At 53.4% G+C, this 24,844-nt stretch overlaps 1 protein-coding gene across 4 annotated transcripts in view; it reads left to right on the top strand.

Annotated features, from left to right (window-relative positions):
- Positions 1–24,844, top strand: part of Plekhg5 (pleckstrin homology and RhoGEF domain containing G5) — a 43,848-nt gene that overhangs the window by 3,015 nt on the left and 15,989 nt on the right. Inside the window, exons 1-2 of one of the 4 annotated variants that reach the window (XM_031379603.1) lie at positions 10,459–10,563; positions 11,265–11,341. In XM_031379603.1, coding sequence (XP_031235463.1) covers positions 10,560–10,563; positions 11,265–11,341 — 81 coding nt within the window. In that variant the 5' untranslated portion in view covers positions 10,459–10,559. Of the gene's footprint in view, positions 1–10,458; positions 10,564–10,622; positions 10,812–11,264; positions 11,342–19,679; positions 19,890–24,844 lie in introns of those variants that run through there. The other 3 variants (XM_031379605.1, XM_031379604.1, XM_031379602.1) reach the window with 3 other exon arrangements.

Raw genomic sequence — 24,844 nt, forward strand, 5'->3', positions numbered from 1 at the left:
TCTTGCCGGGGCGGGGTTGGGGAGGCGGGGTCTTGCCACATACACGCCCTGGTTGTCCAGAAGCTCTCCTGCCCCAGCCTCCACACTTTTGGGGCTCAGTCCTCAGTGGGGGCGGGGTTGGGGAGGCGGGGTCTTGCCGGGGGCGGGGTTGGGGAGGTGCGGTCTTGTCATATATGCCCTAGCTGGCCAGAAACTCTCCTGCCCTAGCCTCCACACTTCTGGGGCTCAGGCCTCAGTCACCTAGCCCAGCTTCGTTGTTGCTGGCCTAAAACTTTCTATGTTCCAACCTATGCTGTTGGTCCTTCACAGTTCTCCTCACCCCGACCCCGGCTGGAGATGGAAGCCAGGGCACACACTTGCCGGCCAGACCCCATCCCTCCTCCCGGGGCTCCTTTCCTTGGTTACTCTGTATCCGGAACCCTCTCACTCGCTCAGCCTTTCTCATTAGGACTTGGCCCTGGAGCCTGGGCTGCAAGGGGACACTGTGGCTCCCCAATGGTGCTGGAGGTCCTTGGCCCAGTCTCGCCCACCCAGAACACAGCTGTTACTGTGTCACAGGCTGAGGAAGGAGATAGTCGGTCACTGGGCAGCCTGGTGAAGGGTGGAGAGAAACTCTTAGAAAGAGCCCAGCCAGCAGAGCTGGCCTCATAAGTAGGGGAGGGCTTGTGACCTCTGACTGCCTGGAAGGCCTGAGCCCACCAGCGGTGGGAGAACACCTGAGCCTCTGGAATATGCTCTCAGGGCACCCCCTGGCATCCCCATGGGTGTCTTTATTCCTCATTAAGAACCTGTGAGCTAGCTGGAGCTGTTCCGGGTCAGAGGCCATGGTGGGGACCCGGAATTGCTCTTGGAACAGCACATTTTTCTCCTCTGAAAACTTATCTTAGCAAAGAGACCAGGAAACAATTGCACTTTTTTCCAGGCCTCTGCATCCCCAGACGGACAGCCCATCTCCTCGGCGGGGGCTCTGAGGGGGCTGGGAAGGCAAAATGTGTAAAATGTCTGTAGGAGGGGAAGAAAGGCGCTTTGTGTGGGGCAGGGGCCCTGGCCATTGGTCAGATGTAAGGCCCCTGGCCGCTCCCAGAATGCTCCTCTCCCTCCCTGAGAAGGGCCATGACTGCCGGCCCAAAGCCTGTCCCAGCGGTCTCTGCTGCTCATTTGCACCTGGGCACCACCGTGTCCAGGCCTCGGGGACTGAGGTCCCTGGAGCCACCCTGCTTCTGAGGGTGCAGGCCAAGCAGGGAACACCCCAGGTCTCAACATGTTTCTCTACTGGAGGAAGAGGGGCACCTATGAGCTGGAGACCCTGCCTGGTGACCTGGGCCAGCTGGAGCTGGGGGCTGTGGAGCGCTTCTCCTGGAGCTCCGCTCTGGACATCATTGAGGACTTGGCGGGTAGGTGCAGCCATTTCCGCAGAGGACTTTCATGAGGCATGGGCACCTGGTCTACCTGGCCACTCCTGTTGGCCAAAGCCTGTGGCCTGCTTGCTGTGCACGGGATGCTAAGGTGACTTGCTTGTGGTGGTGTGGGGTCCCTGGCCCCTCTGGAGAGCCTCTGCAGGAGGAACAGGATCTCACACATGATGATCAGAGGGTAATGCGCACCTCCAGGTGGTCTTGTCCCTCCCCATGGCCAGTGGGCATAGCTGCCCCTCACCAGTCTGGGAGCTGAAGGCCAGTGGCAGCCGTGACCCACCTCTCCTATTCCAGCCAAGGGCTGGCTCTGCCCTATCCCTTCCTCCAGGACGAGGCACAGGGCTGAGTTGTTCTAGAGTCTTTTAGATCTAATTTAGGGATGTGGGTCATTTCTCAATCACTCTCCACTTTATAATGTGCAAACAGAACCAAGATTGTGGCCCTCAAAGGGCAAAATATTGGGGTGTTCAGCTCTGAGGCTTGTGGCATAGTTGAGGACAATCGTATCTGGTGTTCTCATGAGAGACTGGAAGCACTTTCTGGGTGAGCCAGTGGGACACCTCCCACAGTGACAGGCAGGGCTCACAGGGCCCCATTTGGAAGGCTGTGATTGTTCTTGTGGGTCTTGGTTCAGCTGAGTAGATCCACCCTGGACTGGTGCTGTAGGCCTGGCTTGTGCTCTGCTCTGGTGAATTGCTGGAAAATAACCCTGGTCCACAGAAGCTAAGGCAAGTGTTGATGACCCAACACAGAATGGCTGGGTCCCATAGCTCATGTGCTCATTTCCAGCCTCATGCTCTGGGCTCTCCAGGCCCCAAGCAAAGAGAGTGGGAGTCTCACCAAGGACAGAAATTCCCCAGCCTGGCTTAAGTCCTTTCATGAGCCTGTCCTGTGGCCAGAAGGTCTAGGGAGGGCTGGTTAGGCCTGTGGTCTGCCATGAGAAGTTGAGGGAGCCCTCAGACCACATGGGGGGGATAAGAAGGAAGAACATGCTTTGGAAGCTTCAAGTATTGGACAAGCCCCCCGCTGTGGTGGTCTAGAGACCCAGGAGGCTGCTAGGATGAGGTGGCCTGATGGCCTACTGTGGCTCCAGAGCTCTGGACCCCGTTAGAAGTGTGTGTGTGTGTGTGTGTGTTTTGAAGAGGAGCAGCCCTGCTGCCTTAAGCACAGGTCCATGAGGGGCATGGAGAAGTGGCAGAGGAGAGAGGAAGCTGGTCCAGAGAGGGAAGAAATACATGGTTTGAATATGGCCAAGGGTAAAATGGCCTCTTCTCTCAGCCGGAGAACATCTGCTGTCAGAGGGTGGGATGGAGCCGCTGCGGGAGGCCTGTCTGCTTCATGACTCCACTTGTGAGGTTCCTGCCAGCCCCAGGATGTTGACCATGTTACATGCTATCCAGCTAAAAGCCAGAGGGACTCAACAAGGAAGGACTGAGCTCCATGGGCATAGAGGTGACAAATGCCGTGGGCAGAACCTCTCCAGGGTTCTCCTGCCTCTTTACCTGCCTCTGGGGCTCCATGATGACCAGCTGCCTGCAGCTTTGGGGTACCTTGGTCTCACGCATTGAAGTCCTGAGTCTTCAATGTCAGCTCTTTAAACGGGGCAGGGCAGGACTGTTTTTGTTTTTGTTGTTGTTGTTGTTGTTGTTGTTTTGTGGCCTTTATTCTGGTGTGGCTCTGAAGTCATAAGTGGCAGCACTCAGTCTCAGTCACCCACTTGCACCTAGGGTCCCGTTCTCCTCGGGGTGGGCAGAAGCCCTGGTGAAGCACTAAGCAGCTGGATAACATGTGAGCCGATCCCAGGAGGAGCTGAGGTGGCTGGGTGGGTGAGCCAGGGCACACAGCTGCCTGTGTGGGCTCAGTCCTTTGCTGCCAGCCAGCCAGCCCCTGGCCTGGACCCATGTGGGTGGGTGTTGGGCCCCAGAACCAGCCCAGCCTGGTGGGGGGTGGGGCCCCGTATGGAACATGACTGTCCAGAATCCGAATCTCACATCCTTTCTGCAGTGGCTACATCTGGTCTTCTCTCGGTTCCTCCATGGAGCCTCGGGAGGAAGACCACAGCCAGCAGATGGACAGATGAGCAGAGACCCAGGGGGAGCCTCAGGCAGAGGAAGTGGCCAGCTGGCCACAAACTTATGTGCTGGGACGGTGTGGACAGTTTCTCTGGCCCAGGAAGGAATTCTAGATGTGTCTTCCCACCTCTGTGACTGAGCCTGAGGGGTGTGGAGGGCTGCCAGGGTGTTGGTCAGAGTCTGCAGCACCAGGGATGAGGCAGGCAATAAAGCTGGGTTGTAGGCAGGCGCTGCACTAGGAGCGATGGCCTATGCTCATTCTTCCCACATCCCAGAATCCCACAGCACTTTGGGAAATGGGGGCTCAAGCTTTTTCTTGCCCTCTTCTCTCAGGGTTTCACGGTAGTGGCCATTGGCCTCTGTCTTTTGCTATTTCTATTGCTGTGACAAAACACCATGGTCAAAAGCGAGTTGGGGAGGAAAGGGTTTATTTGACTTATGGATTGCAGCCCATCATCAGGGGAAGCCAAGGCAAGGACCTGGAGGCAGGACCTGAATGAAGCAAAAGCCTTGGAGGAGTGCTTCTACTGGCTTGCTCTCCATTGCTGGCTCATTAATTTTCTTATATACCCTCCAACTACCCAGTGCTGGCTCCACCCACTTTGGGCGGGGCCTTCTCACACCTATTACATTCTCTTCACCCTACCCCCCAGACAGGGTTTCTCTGTGTAGCCCTGCCTGTCCTGAAACTCACTCTGTAGACCAGGCTGGCCTCAAACTCAGAAATCTGTCTGCTTCTGCCTCCCAAGTGCTGGGATTAAAGGCGTGTGCCTCCAGTCCCCTGCTTATTGTGTGTTTTAAGACCTATCTATCTATCTATCTATCTAATGCTATTTAGTGTATGAGTACTCTATCTGCATGTACACCTACTTGCCAGAAGAGGGCATCAGATCACACTATAGATGGTTGTGAGCCACCATGTGGTTGCTTGGGATTGAACTCAGGACCTCCGGAACCACTGAGCCATCTCTCCAGCCCCACATCTATTGTTTTTGTTGTTGTTGTTCTTGTTGTTGTTTTGGGTTTTTTAAATATATTTTTAAAATATATTTATTTTTAAAATTTATTTTATGCATATGAGGTACACTGTAGCTGTCTTCAGACACCCCAGAAGAGGGCATCAGATCCCATCACAGATGGTTGTGAGCCACCATGTGGTTGCTGGGAACTGAACTCAGGACCTCTGGCAGAGCAGTCGGTGCTCTTACTCACTAAGCCTTCTCTCCAGCCCCCCATCTATTGTTAATGAAACAGCACACAGACAATCCAATGGAGGTGGTTCCTCAATTGAGATTTTCTCTTCCCAGATATATCTAAGTTTGTGTCGTCAACAAAAACAACAAGTAGAGTCTTAACGCCACCCCATCCATAGCTGAGGCTGCCGCCATGCCCTTTGTACAGTGCTGGGGGATCAAACCTAGGACTTCATGCACGCCACATCCCAACCCTGTGCCATTTCTTCCTTAGGCTTTCTGGAATGCTGTGACCAGGGTCTACTGTAGGGAGTGACAGATATCTCAGGACCAACAGTCATTTGTTCAGGGCACAGCCCTCTGGCTTCAGGCCTGTTTTGAGCCAAAGCTTGCCTTCTCCAGCCATCTCAATGTATGTGTGTATGGGGGGGAGGGGCGGGTGTGTGTGTCTGCATCGCAACAAGGATTGGCACAGTTGCTCAGGCATGGACAGGCTCCCAGGAGGGTTGAGCTAACGTGGGAGGGGGCATTCAAGGCCACAGCTGTTTCCTGGGAGGGACACGCTTTTGGTGGCCTGGCGTGATGCCGAGAGGTAGTGGGCAGAAGGCTGATCTGTGTACCAGCCCCTCGATGGATGGCTCTACTGGAGAATCTGAGAACAGGTGCGTTTGTGTTAGCCTGAGGACCACAAGGAGAAAAGGAAGTTGCTTATTAAGTGCCGGGAGGATCATTTCTTTCTTTTGCTTAACACCCAACTGTGCCAGGCACTATGGTGGCCCTGTAGACGGAGGGTTAGGGTCACAGGCTTGGAATCCTATAGACATGGACACTGGTTCCACTCATTACTGCCTGCCTTTGTAACCTCAGCGGAGTTTGTTTGGAGTGATTTGGTTTCCTCATCTGAAAACAAAGTTTATCCATTGGATAAAATTGTTGTAGACCTCTAAATGGCCTGCCTATGTCTCCATAGCTCCTGGACTAATGGTGTGCGTATGCCAGCTCCTTAATATTTTTTTCTTTTTTTTCTTTTTTCTTTTTAGAAAGACACTGTTTAGCCAGGCATAGTAGAGTTGTAGCACAGCTGGAGCTAGATAATTGAGAGACCCTGTCTTAAAAAAAAAAAAAGAGGCCAGGCAGTGGTGGCGCACACCTTTAATCCCAGCACTTGGGAGGCAAAGGCAGGTGAATTTCTGAGTTCCAGGCCAGCCTGGTCTACAGAGTGAGTTCCAGGCCAGCCAGGGCTACACAGAGAAACCCTGTCTAGAAAAAAACAAAAGAAAACAAAAAAAGAAAAGAAAAAAGAAAAGAAAACCCAAACAAACAAACAAAAAAGCAAAGCCAAACCAAACCAAACCAAAGAAACCATCACTGAGGGCTGGAGAGATGGCTCAGCGGGTACCACATGGTGGCTTACAACCTCCCGTAATGAGATCTGACACCCTCTTCTGGTGCTGTGTGAAGACAGCTACAGTGTACTCACATATGATAAATAAATAAATCTTAAAAAAAAAAAAAAAAGAAACAATCACTGAGCTATCTCACCTTCTTCCCCACACTAGGTCTTCGAGGCCAGAGCTGAGGACTGGAGTGGTGTTTCAGTGGTAAAGAGCACTTGTTGTTCTCTTGTTTGTTTTTTCTTTTCTTTTTTTTTTGTTGTTGTTTTTCCAGACAGGGTTTCTCTGTATAGCCCTGGCTGTCCTGGAACTCACTCTGTAGACCAGGCTGGCCTTGAACTCAGAAATCTGCCTGCCTCTGCCTCCCAAGTGCTGGGATTAAGGGTGTGTGCCACCACCACCTGGCATTCTCACTGCTCTTGCAGAGGATTTGAGTTCAGTTCCCAGCACCCAAGCCGGGAGGGTCACACCCTCTTCTGGCCTTCATAGGTATCTACATTACATACATAAGCATACACAACATTTACATACATGAAATAAATAAACTACTTCCTAAGGGGTCTGGTTTGGGTTTCTTATACACAGCAGTCCTGAATATTGACCTTCCTCCCCTTGAGGGTTCCATCTCCGAAGGGACTGGTGGCTTCCCATCTGGGACCAGCAGATGTCACATAGGTTTTGACTGGTGAAATGAAACCTTCAAGGGAGCCAACAGAATTCCCTACAGGTGCTCAGCACATGAGGGCTGTGCTGGAAGCCATCTGGAGTAGAGACGGAGAAAATAATAGGTTACTTCAAAGGCGCAGCCCTGGACGAGGAGAGTCGAGCAGGAAGATCCACCTGGAATCTAGATGTGCTGTGACAGGGAAGAAAGCAGGAGCCCTGAGGCAGAAAGAAGAGGAAGACCTTCAGAATGGAAAGGAAGGGAACCCGGGAGAGGACCTGAATAGCCCAGGGAGGGGCTGGTGTGAGCCACGGGGTGGAGCACCAGTTTGAGCCTATCTAAGATAGACACAACTTGAGAACTGGAACAGCCTGGAATATGGGTCTAGAGCTGCCAGGCTCCTCTGGTTTGTCAAGAGGAGCCAACAATCTGGATTTCTATGTAAAATCTACTGACTTTTCAAAGTTGGCAACCAAGTGAGATTCTTTTGAAACACGGTGCTCAGCCAAACAAAACATGTGTGCGGCCTGGCTTCTGCCGAGTTCTGGTGCGGCTTGAGTCGGAGAAGCCAAAGCTGGCTGGCCCGTGACTGAGGAGGGGGGTGAGCGACCCTGCTTAGCGGGAGGCTGGCTAGCAGAAGCCAGAGGAGCAGGAGAGACCAGCTGGGCCATCTCAGACCTAGAGAGACCATCATGCCCTCCAACCAAGCCCACTCTTTCCCTCTGGGTTGCAAGGACAACGGATTGCCTGGAAAGGAGGCTCGTGCGTGGGGCAGGGTTGAGGGGATCGTCTGTCCCTTTGCTTGCTCCCTCCGTCCGTGGACTGCTCTGGGGCCTGAGACATGCCTCCAGATCCTTCTCCCATGAGACTTGATGCTTTGACCCTGAGCCCAGGGGTCAAAGGCCAGAAGGCAGATCATTACACTCAGAAGCTTTGGAGGAAGCACTCAGCGATGACATATCTAGATGTATGTCCTGAGGCTGTGGCCACCATAGGCCATCATGGTGGCTGAGGCCTGCAACAGGTGTACAGAACCTGAAGGTTTCCTGAGGTGTGTGGCCTCTGGCGGCGGTGGCGGCAGAGGACTAACCGGGAGTGGGCTGAGTGAGGAGCCAGATGAACAGGATGTGTGGGTGTACACCTGTGATCCCAGCACTTAGGATGTGGAGGCAGGACAGTCAGAAAGTCAAGGTGGCCTTCAGCCATTTCCTGAGTTCAAGACTGGGCTGCATAAACCACTGGGGCTCTGAGACTTGGGACCAAAGGGTGCTAGCACCCGACTGGTATCCTGAGAAATCAGAGGCCTGGAATCTTCTGGGAGCAAGAGCGAACTCCTTGGGTGGGGTGCATGGGGATCCCCCGGGGTGTTTAGCTGTGAACAAGAGTCCTGATATCCCTTCCCTCCTCCTCCTGGAAGGCAAGGCTGCTGGGGCCTGCAGGACTGGTGACCCAGGTAGCTTGGTCAGGGTCTTCTAAGGGTCAGCTCCCACAAGTGCGCCAGGACAAGCAGCTGGCCTATGGGACAGATGAATAGTCAGAGATTCTGAGAAGGTTCACTGCTGTGGCGAATGTGGCCGGACCACAGAACGTGAGCCACAGGAAGCCCCTAGTGCAGGAAGGGTCTCAGTGTCTCCCTAGAGAACAGCTGCCCTACAGAGTAGGCTAGGGAATGCTGCAACCATTTTCCAGAAGCCTCAGGACAGCGTCTGAGCTCCTACTTCAGATACATTGTATCAGAGCCCCTTTCCCTAGCGCCTTCTCCTTACTACATACAAGTTTTGTTGTTCCTCCAAAGTGCCCTCCCCAGACCTGATAAGCTCCCCGAGGCTTATCAGAGTCATCTCTAGGTTTCTTATACCTAGCCCAGGGGTTGACCCAGGACAAAACTCAAGACCCTTCCACTCTACTTACAGAGCCTGGGGTCTCACAGACAGGGTCCACATCAAGCATCCTACTTCAGATGAGAGGCCTCCAGAGAATGGGTCAGGTAACCTACTCTCTGACTTTGAAGGATTCTTCCCTGACCAAGCTCATTCTTCTACACCTAGGTCTTGGCATCCCAGAGCCAGCAGGCAGGCAGATACCAGTGGACAAACAGGTTCTAGAGGCTGACTCAGGAGCACTGGAGTCCTATGGTGGAGTCTGGCTCACCTCTCTGTGGTTTTTTTCTTTTCTTCTTCTTCTTTTTTTTAATTTGGTTGTTTCTTTTCTTTTTTTTTCTTTCAATTTTTCCCCTTGTTTTCTTTTTTCTCGAGACAGGGTTTCTCTGTGTAGCCCTGCTTGTCCTGGAACTCACTCTGTAGACTAGGCTGGCCTTGAACTCAGAAATCCGCCTGTCTCAGCCTCCCAAGTGCTGGGATTAAAAGCGCGTGCCACCACTGCCCAGCCCCGCTCAATTTTTATTTTGTGTGTTTGCCTGTATATAGTCACACTATGTGTATGCCTGGTGCTCTAAAAGGCCACTGCATCCCCTGAAACTAGAGCTATAGATGGTTGTGAACCACTATATGCATGCTAGGAACTGAATTAGGGTCCTTTCTAAGAATAACCAGTGCTCTTCACCACTGAACCATCTCTCCAGCCCCAAATATTAATTTTATTTAGTGTGTGTGTGTGTAGTAGGTACACACAGTTATGTCAAAACATGCATGTCAGGGGACAGTTGGACTTCCCTTTCCATTTTGGGTTTGGGTTCATAATGTCAGGCTTGAGCTGCCTTTATCCTCAGCCATCTTTGCGTACCTCTTGCAAGAGGATTGAAAATGCTGTCCATGTGGGAGGTGTTGGGGTACATGCCTTTAAATTGCAGCACTCCCGAGGTGGAGGAAGTTAGATTTCTGTGAGTTCAAGGTTAGTCAGGTCTACACAGTGAGACCCAGACTCAAAAACAACAAAAACAAATCAGCAACGATAAAAAAAAAAACAAACAAAACCTGTCTTCCTAAGGGCTGGATAAATGTCTCAGCTGCTAGGAGCACTGGCTCAAAGGACCCGCGTTTGAGTTCCAGCACCCACATGGCAGCTTGCAACTGTAACTCCAGTTCCAGACAGGGGATCTGACACCCCCACAGGATACACGCAGGCAGAACACTAATATACTTTTTAAAAAGAAGAAAAAGAAAAGCTGTCTATTGATAATTCTATTTCCATAACCGATTAGGGGAAATTCCTCAAAGCGTACTAGCCAGGGCCGTGGTGCTCCGGAGGAAACACAGAGGAGCCTCCCGGGCTCGGGGGGTGTCTCTGGGTGCTGGGCTGGTAATTTTGCGAAAGTTAAGTTTCAGGCGTGTGCTGAGCTGGGAACACTAAAGCCACAGCAGCAGCCGTTCAAGGAGGCCACCCGCCCCTGGTCCGCCCACCTCCGCCGTGTCCTCAACCCTGGATCCGCGGGTGGCAGCCATTCCGAACGAGTGGGGGCGCGGCGCGGGGCGGAGGGGTGCGTGTGCCGCCGACCCGCGTGTCTGGGTGCGGGAGGCGCGTGCTCCTCGGAGGCACTTCCGGCCGGGGCGGCATCCGCGGCGGCGCGGCCACGGTGCAGGAGGCCGCGGGGAAGCGGGGCGCAGGCGGCGCGCGTGGCCGTCCCCGGAGGGGGGCAGGGAGCGGGGCTGGGTGGGACCTACCTGGGACACGCCCCGTCTCCCGGGGAGGCGCAGACGGCCGCCGGCTCCCCGCCCCCCGCGGCCGCCCCGCGCTCCGCCCCCCCCGCCCACCTGCCCCGCCCCGCCTCGCGCGCCCGGCGGCAGCGGCGCACCGCTCCCCCGCTCCCGCGCTCGGTCCTCGGCTCCCGGCTCCCGCGCTCGGTTCCCCTGCGGCTCGGCGCCATGGGTGAGTGCGGCCTCGCGGACGATCTGCTCCCGCCTCGCGGGCCGACTGGCTGCCCCGGTGGCTTGGAGGGCGTCGCGCGCGGTGGGGGCCGGGCCTGCCCCGGGGAGGGCCTTGCTGGAGCCGGGTGGACGCCGGCCTCTGCACCCGGGACTAGCTGCAGCTGCCCCGGTCCTCGCCCCTGCCCCCTCGCTGCGGCGCTCAAGCCTCCGAGAAGAAAGGGCATCAGCTTGGAGGGGTCCAAACTCACGGTCAGAGATAGACGAAGGGAACAGAGGTTGCCCCAGGCCTCGGGAAGGGAATATCTGGCATCAGAGGGTCTGAGTTGGAGAACAGGGTTAGGGAGGGCATCTTGGACCCTTGGAGTCCCCCTTCTCCTGGCCCGGATTGCTTAGAAAGTCTGTGGCTCCAGGAGGTTACTGAGCCCCCCTCCCACTAGTGGGACTCCGGGAGGGAGTAGCTGATTTCCAAAGACTCCCCCCTGGAATCTGGACAATTTCCCTGGGGAACTGCACAGAAAGGGCTCTGCAAACAGATCCCCCCCGCAGATAAGTTGGCCTTTAAAAGAGAAAAGGACACTGACTTCCTTTGAAGGCAGGATTGAGGAGTCTGCCCCACCAGTCCCCTGGCCTGGAGGCCACAAGGGCCCAGGGGAGTGTGGGTGCTCCCCCATCCCTAAACTGATGCCCTCTGCTTCTCCACAGAAGACCAGAGCCCTGCAGAGGAGACGGGACTGCGCTGCCAGAACCCAGCCTGCATGGACAAGGGCCGGGCTGCCAAGGTAGGGGATTGGGTAGCTTGGGACATGGGGACAACAGGGGATAAGTTCTCATTACCCAGGAAGTCCTGGAGCCCTTACCCGGACACAGTAATGCCCTCTGGATCCAGGGTGGCTGGTTTAGGAGGTGGAGAGGGTGTTCATGGTTCAGTGGAGTGGGGAGACGTATCAAAATGAGGAACCCCTGGGGTCCTTGCCACTGCCTGAGGACTTGGGAGCCACAGCTCGCTGTCACGTTGAGGAAGCAGAGGGTTGGGAAGGCAGGTGGTCCCGAGGTTTGGTTTGGTACCTGGCCACTCCAGTCCTGAGTATAGTTCTGGGATACTGTATGGCTTGTGCACAGCAGTGGCAGTGGAGGTGACTAAGGGAGGCAGAAAGGGAGCCGGCTGTAGAGTCTGAGGATTCGGAATAAACTGAAGAGAATGGAGCCAGGGAGAGCTTTACCCGCAAAAAATATCACTTGGGCACTTCTGCCTATGACGCACTGGGCCCTGTGCCACACGCTTTCTCTGCCTTACCCACGGCTGTGGCAGCTCAGCAGGGAAGGTATTATCACCCTGCTTTCCTGATGAAGATACCAAAGTTCAGAGAGGTCCTGTGTTTGGACAAGGCCCCACAGTTCAGAAGAGGCAGCTCCCTCCAGGTACACATTTGTGTGACAATGGCCATCAAATGCCATATCAGCTTGCTCCTCCCTTCTGGGAGAGGTCCCAGGCTCTTTGCCACTTACAGGTGAGGCTCAGAGAGATGAAGTGGTTGACCTACAGGAACATGGCTGGCCAGTGGTGGACTGGGGATCTGAACCTAGAATTCAGATCTGTAAAGCCAGATTCCCATGTTCCTAACTTCTACGCAGCTTGGGCCTGCCAGCTGCGGGAGATTTAAAGTGCTGCCTCCCCACCATTCATCCGGCACAGGAGGCCCATGGTCAGAAGGAACATGAGGACTGTTCTGGGGGTGGGAAGAGGAGGGGGCGGCCTCCAGTTGCCGTGGTCACTGGGCAAGGGGGCGGCTGTGATGTCAGATACAATCTGCTGGCTGGGGTGGTGCCTGGCGTGGTGCCTGGCGTGGGACTCTGGTGTTGGCTGGCTGCCTCTCCCCCAGATTGGCAAACAAGCTGGCCCCAGCTCCCTCAACACATCTACTGCGGAACTGAAGCATCTGACTGACCTAGAGTGGTGACGAAGGAATGAGACATTGTCCCATCCCTCCCAGGGACCCGGGGCTGGGACATGGCCCCAAGCTGCTGTGGACAGGTCTTGTGGCATGAGAAGAGGGCTGGTCTTTGAGTTGCTGGCCCTCTGTAGCCTTCAGACCACCTGCCCTGGTCTACGTGAGACTCAGCTTAGCTCCACTGTAGTCATGGGAATGTGGAGGCAAAGAGCAGGGGGACAGTGAAGGTTTGGTGAGAAGGAGTGACATAGGTCCTTCTTGTGGTGATGTGTGTTAGGTGCCAAATCTGCTTACATCCCAGAGCCTGCCCCAGGGTGAGACTCTAGGAGAAAGAGGCATTAAAACCCCATTATAGATGGCTGTGAGCCACCATTGAGTTCCAAGGTTGCCCCCACTTTGCAGTTATGTGGCCCTGAGCAGCCACTGCACCGCTCTCCGTTGCCCTGTGTGTATAGTGCTAATCACTAACCCCTGTGCGGCCACCGCGATCCGAGACACTGGCTGGGACCCTGGACTAATCAAGCCTGTCTCCTGGGCTTTGGGTGAGCTCTGTGTGGCTCCCTGAGAGTGAGATTTCACAGGGCTTCACACCAGACTCTGTCCCACAAATGACATGTGCATAGCTCACTGAGAGGGAGGGCAGGGAGTGTCTGGGATGTCCTCAGCACTCCTGCACAATAGCCCCAGGGCAGTGGCTGAGCACAGCTCTTAGCTGGGCCTCCTGGTGTCAAGCATTCTGGTCAAAGTCTGCTCAGTACCTTGGGTCAGGAGGGGACATGGTGGAGAGCTGATACTGGACCACAGGCCTCCACAAAACCTCAAACCGGCCAGGCGTGGTGGCGCACGCCTTTAATCCCAGCACTTGGGAGGCAGAGGCAGGCCGATTTCTGAGTTCGAGGCCAGCCTGGTCTACAGAGTGAGTTCTAGGACAGCAAGGGCCACACAGAGAAACTCTGTCTCGAAGAAAAAACCAAAAAGAAAAAAGAAGACTTGGGGTAGCTTCAAAGATCAGAGGAGAGGAGCTGCCTGGTGGGGCCCCCGCTCCACAGTCAGTGCTGGGAGTTGGAACTCCACCTCTACCCTTTTGGGGTAAAGGAAGAAGGGTGGGATTGTTTGATCTGCTGTGGCTCCCCAACCCCCAGTCCTGAGTGCAGTTATGGGCTGCAGGGAGAGGAGAGTTGCAAACTACCAAAGGCAGGCATGGTCATATATGCCTGTAATTATAGTCCTCAAGAGGCTGAGGCAGGAGGATTATCATGAGTTTGAGGCTGCCCTAGGATAGATACAAAGCAAGGCCTTTTATTTAAAAAAAAAAAAAAAGCCGGGCAGTGGTGGTGCACGCCTTTAATCCCAGCACTTGGGAGGCAGAGGCAGGTGGATTTCTGAGTTCAAGGCCAGCCTGGTCTACCGAGTGAGTTCCAGGACAGCCAGAACTACACAGAGAAACCCTGTCTGGGGGTCGGGGGAAGCGGGGGGGAGAGACAGAGAGGAAGGGCAGTTGGAGAGACTGCTCAGGGGTTTATAACTCTGACTGCTTTTGTGAGGACTAGAGAAACCACTTGTAACTCCAGTTACAAGGGTCTGACAGCCTTATCTGACCTTCTCCAGTACTGGGCACACACACACACACACACGGCACGCGCGCACACACACACACACACACACACACACACACTGATAAAACATTCATACACATAAAAAAAGGAAGGGAGGGGAGGGAGGAAGGAAGGAAGAAAAACCAGGCTTGGTGGCACATTCTTTAATCCTAGCATTCAGGATATAAGGGAGAACTCTTGTGGTCAAAGCCACCCTAGCCTACCTAGAGAGTTCCAGGCTAGCCAGGGTTACATAATGAAACCTCCTTTAAAAATTGAGGAAGGTGACTGAAGAGACACCTCAGCCGCTAAGAGCACTGGCTGCTCTTGCAGAGGTCCCCGGCGCCCACATGGAAGCTCACAACTGTCTGTAACTCCAGTTCTAAGGGAGCTGACACCCTCTGCTGACCTCTGTGGGCACCAAGCACACCTGTGGTGTACTTGATACTCATAGACACCAAATAAAAGTAAGTACATCTTTCTTCTCTGAGAGACCCAGAGAAAGGCAGCAGGTTTCAGAAGGGCAGGCAGCCGGGTGTAGACATCAGGCTGCCGGCTTGTCCCCTGACTGTTCTCCAGCCAGGACAGTTTCCTGTCACCTCTCCCTTAGACCTGTCTTCTAGCCCAGGTGAATGACCAGTGACTTTGAACATGCTGCGGACTGATCGAATGCCAGCCCTTCGTATACAGTGAAGCCTAGTGTTTGGGGACTGAGGGGAGGGGACAGAAGTCCTTAGGTGCGGCTCACTAGAGTGGGGACTGAGGAGCTGGGGTCCCTGAGTTAAAGGTCAGACTCCTTTTTTTTTTTAAAGATTTATTTTTATTTTATGTGTATGAGTACACTATAGCTGTACAGATGGCCATGAGCTATCGTGTATGTGGCTGCTGGGAATTGAACTCAGGACCTCTGCTGGTCCCACTCCCTCTGCCGTAATTCACTGTAGCTGTCTTCAGATCTCATTATGGATAGTTGTGAGTCACCATGTGGTTGCTGGGATCTGAACTCAGGACCTTCAGAAGAGCAGTCAGTGCTCTTACCTGCTGAGCTATCTTGCCAGCCTGACTTTTTGTTTGTTTGTTTTGTTTTGTTTTTCGAGACAGGGTTTCTCTGTATAGCCCTGGCTGTCCTGGAACTCACTCTGTAGACCAGGCTGGCCTCGAACTCAGAGATCCGCCTGCCTCTGCCTCCCAAGTGCTGGATTATAAGGGTCAGACTTGTAAGTTAGGGAGCCTTGTAAGACCTACAGTCCCTTATTGGGGGTCCCAATGATGCTACCTCCGTTTACTTAATGATGGCATTTGCTTAAACCCTACTCCGTGGCCGGGAGGAATCTGTGGCTGTGGTGTGGGGGCTGTTGACTAGTGAGGGTGGGGACTCAAGGGAAGGGCCTAAGCTTATGGGGTACCTGGAAGGATGCTCTTCCAGCCCTGCCCTATCTGGAAATCCCAAAAAGGTCCTTGGGGGCCAGCACAGGGCACAAGAAGCTGTGCCTCAGGCTGCCTGGGGAATGGGAGGGCCTCGTGAGAGGCCCTGGCCAGTCTTGGAGGGAGACAGGGAAATAGAGGCCAAAGGGTTCTTAGGCCCTACAAATGCCTTATTGACCTTCCTTGGGTGACCTTGCTCTTGGGTATTTGCTGTCTCTGGGTTCCAGTGCCCATTAGGATCCAGCAGCTGTCCTTAGATGGCATGTTCTAGGAATGGCCAGTGCTTCCTTCACACAGGTGAGGAGACCACTGCCATTGGGGAGGAGCAGGGGGAGGTAGGGCACTGAAGCTCCTCAGCTTCCTCCCCAAGAGCCTTCTGAGTGCTGCTAGGGAAGCAGGCACCTGACGGCCAGGAGCCACCTTCAGTGGGCACCCCAGCCGGGACCCTCAAGGGGAAGACGCCTGTGCCAGCGGTCCTAGGTCAGGTCTGGAGACCCACAGGACAAAAGGGTGAGGCCCAGGCCAAGGGAAAGGAGGAGGCCCGTGAGCTGCCTGCAGCTCTGAGAGCCGCCTGGCAGAGCCACCCCACCCTGGCTGGCCTGCCCACGCATGCAGGCTCCACCCTTGGATATCTGAGGTGGCGGGTAGAGCCCTGGGCCATCTCTCAGGGGAGCCCAGCCCTGCTAGAGAAGCCTAGGGCAAGTGTGCTTTTCTGACGAGAAGCCCCAGCTGCTATCTCAGAGCTGTCCATCAGCTGTGGGCTGGGTGCTGAGCTGGCTTTGGATCTTGCCCCAGAACTGCCCCATACTGGACCCAGAATTACTCTCAGTGTAGGTTGGCCCTGTGTGGCGTTCACAGAATCCTCTAATTTTCTGGAGTTGGAAAAAAAAGTCCTCGGGGGGGGGGGGCAAGGAGCCTGACTGGGGTACATCAGGACTCCATTATTCATCCACTTCAGCCTTCTGGGGATCAGATTCAACATGGCAGCCCTGACTCACCCTGGAGCAAGGCTAGGTTGGAGAGGGTCCCCTCCTCAGAAGAGAGAGACTAGGACCGCAGGTGGGAGCCTTTCCCCTCTGTGGCAGGAGTTAGGGCTCCTTTCCTCACCTCCATTCTGTCACTTCCTTTACCCTACATTCTGTCTGGGGCCTCAGGGCTTTGATCCCCTAAGCAGCAGCCTCCACCCCAGTTAGAATAGCCAACACATGGCCCGACCAGAACCCGATCTCTCAAAAGTTCTTTTTAGGTAAACGTCCTGGCCCCAGTGATCTTTGCTTGCTGGGACTTAGTTATCCCATGCCAGTAGATTCCCTCCAAGCTGTCTTTGAGCCCCGCCCTCTCCTCCTCAAGGTGGTCTTCAAGACCCTATTGTCTAGCACTTAGCTGTGCCAGTGTCCCAGTCCTACACCATGGCCTGAGGAATGTGAAGGTTCCAGTCACAGATGCGTACATTGGCCCACTGTGTACCAGTAACTGTGGGGCAACAGCTTCTCCAGGCCTTCGCTTCTCCCTGCTAAGTTGGGGGCAGTCCTGGTCTCCTCTCCGGCCTCTCTGAGGAGAGTGGACTTTGTTGGGAGGACTCAGTAGACAGTAGTAGCTATCTTGTGAGTGTGGGACCGAGACAGAGGCAGAGGACTGGCGCAGGACCACCCTCACCTGCCTGGCCACACTCAGGTTGGGGGATGGGGGGCTGTGTTGATGCTTGGCCACAGTTGAGAGACCCTCCTGGAGAACTGCTCTGTTCCAAGTTCTTTCATGGCTGAAGCCCCTTCCTTTACCTTCATTGAGAGTATTGCTCCTGTTAGTGGCCGTGTGCCAGGACCATCCTGAAGGCTGAGGATGCAGAGTGAGCCAGACACCAAGGCCACTGGCCTCTGGCGGGAGGGATGATGCAGAGCAAGGAAGTCACATGATTAGAAAGCTGAGATGGAATTAATTCAACATTAGGACTGGGAGGATGAGGCTGCGGGGTTATTTTGAGAGTCCTTTGGGGAGGTAGGATTGGGGCCCAATGCCAACCATTTGAAGGTTGAGCACATACAGTTCTGGATAGAGCATGAGGGGGTGAGGGCTCTGAGCCTGGGGAGCCACAGGGATAATCAGCCAGAGGATGAACGGCCATGTGCGTCCAGCCAGGAGATGAAGAGGGAACCAGGTATGGTGGATTTTCTTTTAAAAAATTAAGATAGGAATTTTTTTTTTCCCCGAGACAGGGTTTCTCTGTAGCCCTAGCTGTCCTGGAACTCACTCTGTAGACCAGGCTGGCCTTGAACTCAGAAATCCACCTGTCTCTGCCTCCCAAGTGCTGGGATTAAAGGTATGCGCCACCACTGCCTGGCTAAGATGAGAAATTTTAGTTTTCAAGGGAGTTACTTGTATTGTCAATGGTGGGTGACCTGGCCTCTGGGGTGAAGGTAGCCCCAAAGTCTAAGCTTACTTACTCCCCCTAAGAGCCTTCTCAGAAGTCTCTGCCTCCTCCCTTTCCTCATGTCACATGTGGGGTCATCTCGGAGGTAGCTGTGCCAGTGACAGTATATGCCCATACAGGGTACTGAGAAGTGTCCACGGAGACCATCCCACACCCTGAGTCAGAAAGCCGTGCTTTTGGCCAGGCATGTTCACTCACTCCTGTAATCCCAACACTTATGGTGCTGAGGTAGAAGGATTGCCTAAAATTCAAGGCCAGCCTTGTCTATAGGCATAGGACCCTACCTCCAAAACAGTACTATATTAACAAAGGCTCTAGCTCTGTCGGAGGGCTTGCCTAGCATGCAGGCCCAGGAACCATGCAAAGCATCCCTCAGTGGGGTGTTCCCTAGAGCAGAGTATAGTTTCTACATTGAATCCGTTTTATATATACACATATATAAATTTTATATATACTATGTGTGTATATATATATATATATATATATATATATATATATATATATATATATAAAGGGAATTTATTGGACTGGCTTAAAGGCTGTTGTCCAGCAAATCCAACAATGACTGCCTATAAGCAGAAAGTCCTAGAATCCAGAAGTTGCTCAGTCCAAAAGGCTGGATATCTCTGGTCTTCAGTAGACACTGAAATCCCAAAGAAGTAGGCTCCCTGGTGAAGGTAAAGGCAAGCCGGCCCCATGTCTTTAGGCCTCCAGAAGGTGTGGCCCAGGTTAAAGGTGTGTCTTTTCCCCCTAAGATAGGAATTAAAAACCTGTGTCTTCCCACCTCAAGGTCTGGATCGTAGATGGATGTCTTTCTACCGCAGGGGTCTAGGCTAGAAGTGGGTTCACCCACTTCAAACCAAGCAAAAAAAAAAAAAAAAATAGCCTCTCACAGGTGTGCCTTACATTTCTGGATTGTGGCTCACTCCACATGTGGTCAAGGTGACAACCTAGGCCAGCCATCAAAGTGGTAATCACAGCTTACTGGAGATGCAGGCAGATCAGAAGTTTAAGGTCTCTGAGACTGTCACAGCCCAGTCTGGGTTTAACTAACTAACGTGGCTATGTTAACTGTAGGAGATGGAAGGGGATAAGGTGGCAGCCCCACTTCCTGGGGTGAGTGAGTGTAGAAGCCCTTTGATAACCACACTGGAGACAACCCCACCCAATCCGGACCGGGTGGCTTGTCGGGTAGTGCCGAGCGCCCTCTGGCGGCAAGGACCTAGCCTAGTGGTACCAGTGACCCCCTGCAAAGGCCTGCCTGACTTAGGGAGTTTTACTGGCCCAACTCCTAGGGGACAGCCTCGGACTGCCCAGGCCCTCTACTTTTTCCCACTAACCCTCCCCCCACCTACCGATTCTCTCCCAGGTCACATATTCCGTTGGAGTCCCCACGTCTGCCACTGGAGCAGATCCCAGGGCTCTTACGTGGGTATGGAGAGGGGGTTGTTTGTAGGGCTTTGCATGGGGGGACATGGGCCTCAACAACAGGATGCTAGAGACCAGCAAAGAGAGTTGTCCTCAGGTGCCTGGCAAGCAGCGTCCTCGGATCCCGAGGAAGTTGGCCCGTAACTGGCTGCACCCCTCCTGTGTAGCTTCTGGAGCCCCTGGGGTGGAGGAGCACAGGGTTGAGGCCCCAGAGCTGGGCTTCCAGTCTGTACTGTGGTCTGAGTAGCCTAGGCTGGGAGTGGCTGAGGTTCCGAGGGGTGTCACCAGCCCAGCCCCCCCAGGCGCAACTGCACAATGGCAGGAAGCAGGACTCAGAGCTTTGTCCCTAGCGCGGCGCAGACCGTAGCTTCCTCTGGCCACCATGGGGACAGGACCGGGCGTCTCCGGGCGCCGAGCGGCAGCCAGGCCCAGCTCAGAGCTGCCCTTCCCAGATTCCCAGTCCCTCTGGGTCGGGGGTCGTGCCCGCAGCAGTGACAGCCAGGTAGGGGGCCGTGGGCGGGCTTAAGCCTAGCTGGTGGTATGCATAACTTAACTTGATCCTCTCCCTCCCCCTTCCCCAGGGGCCCAGGTGGCTGAGTCCCTCTCTCTAGACTGCAGCACACTGCTGAGAGTGGGAACGAGGCTTGAGGGGGTCCCCACCTTGGGGCTAAGAAACTGGGCGGCAGAGGTAGCCCTCAACCCTTGGGCTTTTTGTGTGTATTGACTCCGGACACACCTGTGGGGCCTAAGCCACCCCTCCCCCTTTCCTTCCTCTGTCCTACACCCTCCTCAGCTGCTCAGCCCTTGCTTCTCCTGCCTTTTGGCCTTAGCCCTGTATGAGGGGAGAGTCTGTCTTCCTGTGCTCTGTTCCTTAGCCCCTGAGTGGGAACAGAGCGGGATGGCCGTGCCCAAGTGTCCTCCTCTGTATTTGTGAGGAACCTCCCCTTTGACCTGTTGGGCTTCTCCCACACAGTGGAGCATCACTGCCTATAGAGGTGGGATTGGTAAGGGGGTGGAAGGAGAGAGGCCCGGAGTCTGGCTGTGTGAGTGAGCCTGCTTTAATGCTGGGGAGACCCTGCGGCTTGGCAATAGGAATATAAGGAAGACCTCCAAGAGGACTTCCCCTGCCCAAACCCAACCTCATTTCAGCTTGTGGATTTTCTCCCCCCCCCCAAGCCTAAAGTTCAGAGGCAGGATGGAGTCTCAGCTACGGTCATGGTAGGAGGGATGGAAAGGGAATCTCTGAGGAGGTCAGTCCAATATCGAATTGTCCAGAAGGAATAGAAGGACATCCTCCCACCCCGCTGCCCAACACACACACACACACACACTCACACACATACACGCAACGCACTCACACACACACACACACACTCTCACACACATACACGCACTCTCACACACACACACTCTCTCACACATACACACACATTCACACACTGACTCTGGTTGTCCTGAAACTCACTGCATATATCAGGCTGGCCTTGAACTCACATAGATCTTCCTGCCTCTGCCTCTTGAGTGCTAGGATTAAAAGCCCTTGAAGTGCTGTCTTTATGTTGACTAAATTAAAAAGAAGATTGTGGCCCTTAATTAGGAGCCCTTCTCCGGAACCTACAATTTAGCTCAGTTTCTACTGTGTCATTCTGAGGCCAGGACCTTGGCTTGTCTGGAATGTAGCCACACCTGGCTTTGACTCAGCATGGGGCTGAATCGGGGAGCCCAGGCCAGGTGGGTGGAGTAGGGAGTGACTGGAAAAGGGGATTGAAGGCTAGGTAGTGGTGGTGCCACACCTTTAATCCCAACAGTTGAGAGGCAGAGACAGGTGGATTTCTGAGTTTGAGGCCAGCCTGGTCTACAGAGTGAGTTTCAGGACAGCCAGGGCTATACAGAGAAACCTTGTCTCAGAAAAAAGGGGGGGGGTGCATCGAAGGGGAAGCAGGTGCCTCCTCAGGTTATGGTCACAAGGAGGCACTTGGAGCTGGGAGGTCCAGAATTCTCTCCGTGCTCTGGGATTCATGGCTGTTGGTAGGTAAATGTTTTCCTGCCTTTATCAGCAGTAGGTTAAAACAGGAACTGGAAATATTTCCAGGTCTTGACCACCCGCTGTTAGGAATCCTAGGCTTAAAGTCCTCTGCTGGCCCTCCGGGACCCAGTTCTGTCATCTCCCCCGGGGCATGTGGGCCACCTGCTGACTGACTGCCTGCTGTTTGTATGTCCTGGATCCTTTTCTGTCACTAGAGCCCAAACTGCAAAAGGAAGATAGTTTCTTCCTGGAGCCACCCTCCCCCAAGGCTGACTGGGGTCTGCATTCCCCCCACCCCCCACCCCCTACCTCTCCATTATAGAGGTAGAGGTGTGGACGTGAGTGGGTGGGGCTTCAGGCCCTGGCTCTACTGGGTGTGGAACCTGTGGCAATTTACTTTTCTGAGCTTTACTCACCTCTTATGGAAAATGGAGATGACACTGAGATGACCTCAGTGTAGCCCCTGGCAGAGGAGGAGGACCACTCTCTAGCAGCTCTGGCTTTCTGCTGCATCTTCCTCCCTGCCCGACCCTCCTCAGTCACCTTCTGCTGTCTAAACCATCTTTCTCTTGTTTGTCATCTTGGACATCTCTTTTCAGGCTCTCTCAGCCGGTCTCCATTGTCTTTCCACTTGCCTAGTTAATAAATTATACAAATATTGAGCTGGCAATATGGCAGTGGGTAAAGGCGGTCACCACAGAAACTGGCAGTCTGCGTTTCTCTAGGTCTGAAGACAGGGCTTTGAGGTAGATTAAAACATTAGTCCTGGGCTGGAGAGATGGCCCAGTTAAGAGTACTGACTGCTCTTCCAGAGGTCCTGAGTTCAATTCCCAGCAACCACATGGTGGCTCACAACCATCTGTTGTGGGATCTGATGCCCTCTTCTGGTGTGCATGAAGACAGCTACAGTGTACTCATATAAACAAATAAATCTTTTAAAAAAAGAAATATTAGTCTTGCATGAACTATGCAGTAAAGGAAGGGAGCAGATTGAAAGGCTGGAGACGAGTCGAGAGGAGACCTTCAGGGGTGTAGCGTTGCAGGCCAGGTACAGTAGGTGCCCAGGCTCAGAGGTAGTCTCCATTTTTACAGAGTGAGATAGACTTGCTGGAAGAGTGAGTGGATAGAGTGTAAGTCCCTGGAACTGGGTTCCCTCTGACCTCTCACAGACAGCTGACTAGATAGAGGCTGGGGAGACCAGTTAGCAGGCTACTGATGCCATCTGTAGGAGGCAGTAGGACAGTAGAGGGTGTTGAGCTCCAGGCACCGGCTCAGCTGTTAGGATCAGGGGCTGCTGTCCACAAAGACACGGGTTTGATTCTCAGGACTCACGTAGCAGCTTACAACCACCTGGAACTCCATTCCCAAAGGGAAATTACTTCTGGCCTCACTATACACTACATGCTTGTGGTACATATACATACATACATACAGGCAGAACAGCCATAGGAATGATGCTAGACAAGAAGGAAACAGACATAGTTCAAGGTCATCCTCACCTACGTAGTGTGGTGGAGGCCAGCTTGGCCTATACAAAGCCATCTTTTTTTTTTTTAAAGATTTATTTAATCTATATGAGTACACTGTAGCTGTCTTCAGACACACCAGAAGACGGCATTGGATCCCATGGCTGTGAGCCACCATGTGGTTGCTGGGAATTGAACTCGGGAACTCTAGAAGAGCAAGCAGCCAGTGCTTTTAACCGCTGGACCATCTCACCAGCTCACACAAGGCCATCTTAAAACTCCCTTTCCTGCCCAGAGGAAAAAAAGAAAAAGGAAGTCCACACACCCACTCGAAATCATGGCCGGAATGATTGATTGATTCAGGCACAAGCCATCATTGTTTGTGGAAGCCCTGGAGGTGGCCGGAGAAGATGACAAATAAAGACTTAGCCTGGGCCTGGTGAGATGGCTCAGCCGGTAAGAGCACTGACTGCTCTTCTGAAGGTTGTGAGTTCAAATCCCAGCAACCACATGGTGGCTCACAACGACCCATAATGAAATCTGACACCTTCTTCTGTGTACTCATTTATAATATTAAATAAATCTTAAAAAAATTAAAAAAAAAAAAAGACTTAGTTAGCCAATGGGTCTTCTGTAACTACTGGTAGGGGCTCGAGGGCTGATAGCTCACTGGGAGAGCATTCACTGCTCTGCAGTTTCCAGTATCCACATCCTGCCATCTGGATGCACGCGCACGCACGCGCGCCCACACACACACACACACACACACACACACACACACACAAACACACGGGAAGGAAGCTGGTGTAACAAAGTGCTTATAGAAACAGGCTGATGGCCTATTCCTGAAACTCACAGTAGGGATAGATAATTTAATCCTAATGGTTGGTCTCTGATCTGCACACACACTTACACAGAGTAATTTAAAAAAAAAAAGCTAGACCAGAAAGATGGTTCAGTGGTTAGAAGCACTCACTGGCTGCTCTTGCAGAGGACTGAGGTTCAGTTCCCAGCATCTCCGTGGTGGCTCACAGACTTCTGGAACTCCAGTTCCAGGAGCTATAAGGATGTCCTCTGGCCTCCCCAGGATGTACACCCATGCGATATAAGTACATGCAGGCAGATAGGCATATACAAAATAAAATTTAAAATATTTTTTGGGGGCTGGGGGTTTTGAGACAAGATCTTTCTGTGTAGCCCTGCCTGTCCTATCATTTCTGTGTAGACCAGGCTGGCCTTAAACTCAGAGATCCACCTGCCTCTGAAATACTGGGATCAAACGTGTGCGCCACCACTGCACAACAACCTTTATAAATCTGAAACAAACAAAATCTGGGCAGTGATGGAGCATGCCTTGAGTCCCAACAACATGGTGGGCAGAGCAGGGGGATCTCTTGAGTTGAAGGCTAGCCTGGGCCACAGATCGAGGGAGTTCTGGGAGGAACAGGCCTGTAATCCTAGCTACTCTAGGGCCAGAGTTAGAAGGATCACAAACTCAAGGCAAGTTAGTGAGATCCTGGCTGAGGAGGCAAGGAGGGACTGGTGGCTGCGTGCCTTCTGAGCGCTGGCTGACTCAGGCTGTGTGGGATTTCTGTACAAGACAGATCTGAGGAGAAAGCCTGAGAGGAGGCAGATGTGATGTGGCTTAGTCTCCGAATCCGGAAGCTTGAAGTATGTCAGCATGCTATTCTTATAACTCTCTGAAGGCCTGAAGTATTTAAAGATGAAAACTGGGGTAAGCCAGGCACGGTGACTCATGCCTATGATACCAGCACTCAAGAGGCTGAGGCAGGAGGATTGCTTTGAGTTTAATGTCTGCCTAAACTATAGTGTGAGATCCTGTCTGGCACCACTACCCCAAAACAAGAAATCTTGTAACCCCAGCCTGTCAGAAGAATGGAGTGTGGAGAATTGCGTGGAAGCTGTGTGGAGTGTGGAGAATTGTCTGGAAGCTGTGTGGAGTGT

Source organism: Mastomys coucha, unplaced genomic scaffold, assembly GCF_008632895.1.
Source record: "Mastomys coucha isolate ucsf_1 unplaced genomic scaffold, UCSF_Mcou_1 pScaffold18, whole genome shotgun sequence".
Classification (NCBI taxonomy): domain Eukaryota; kingdom Metazoa; phylum Chordata; class Mammalia; order Rodentia; family Muridae; genus Mastomys; species Mastomys coucha.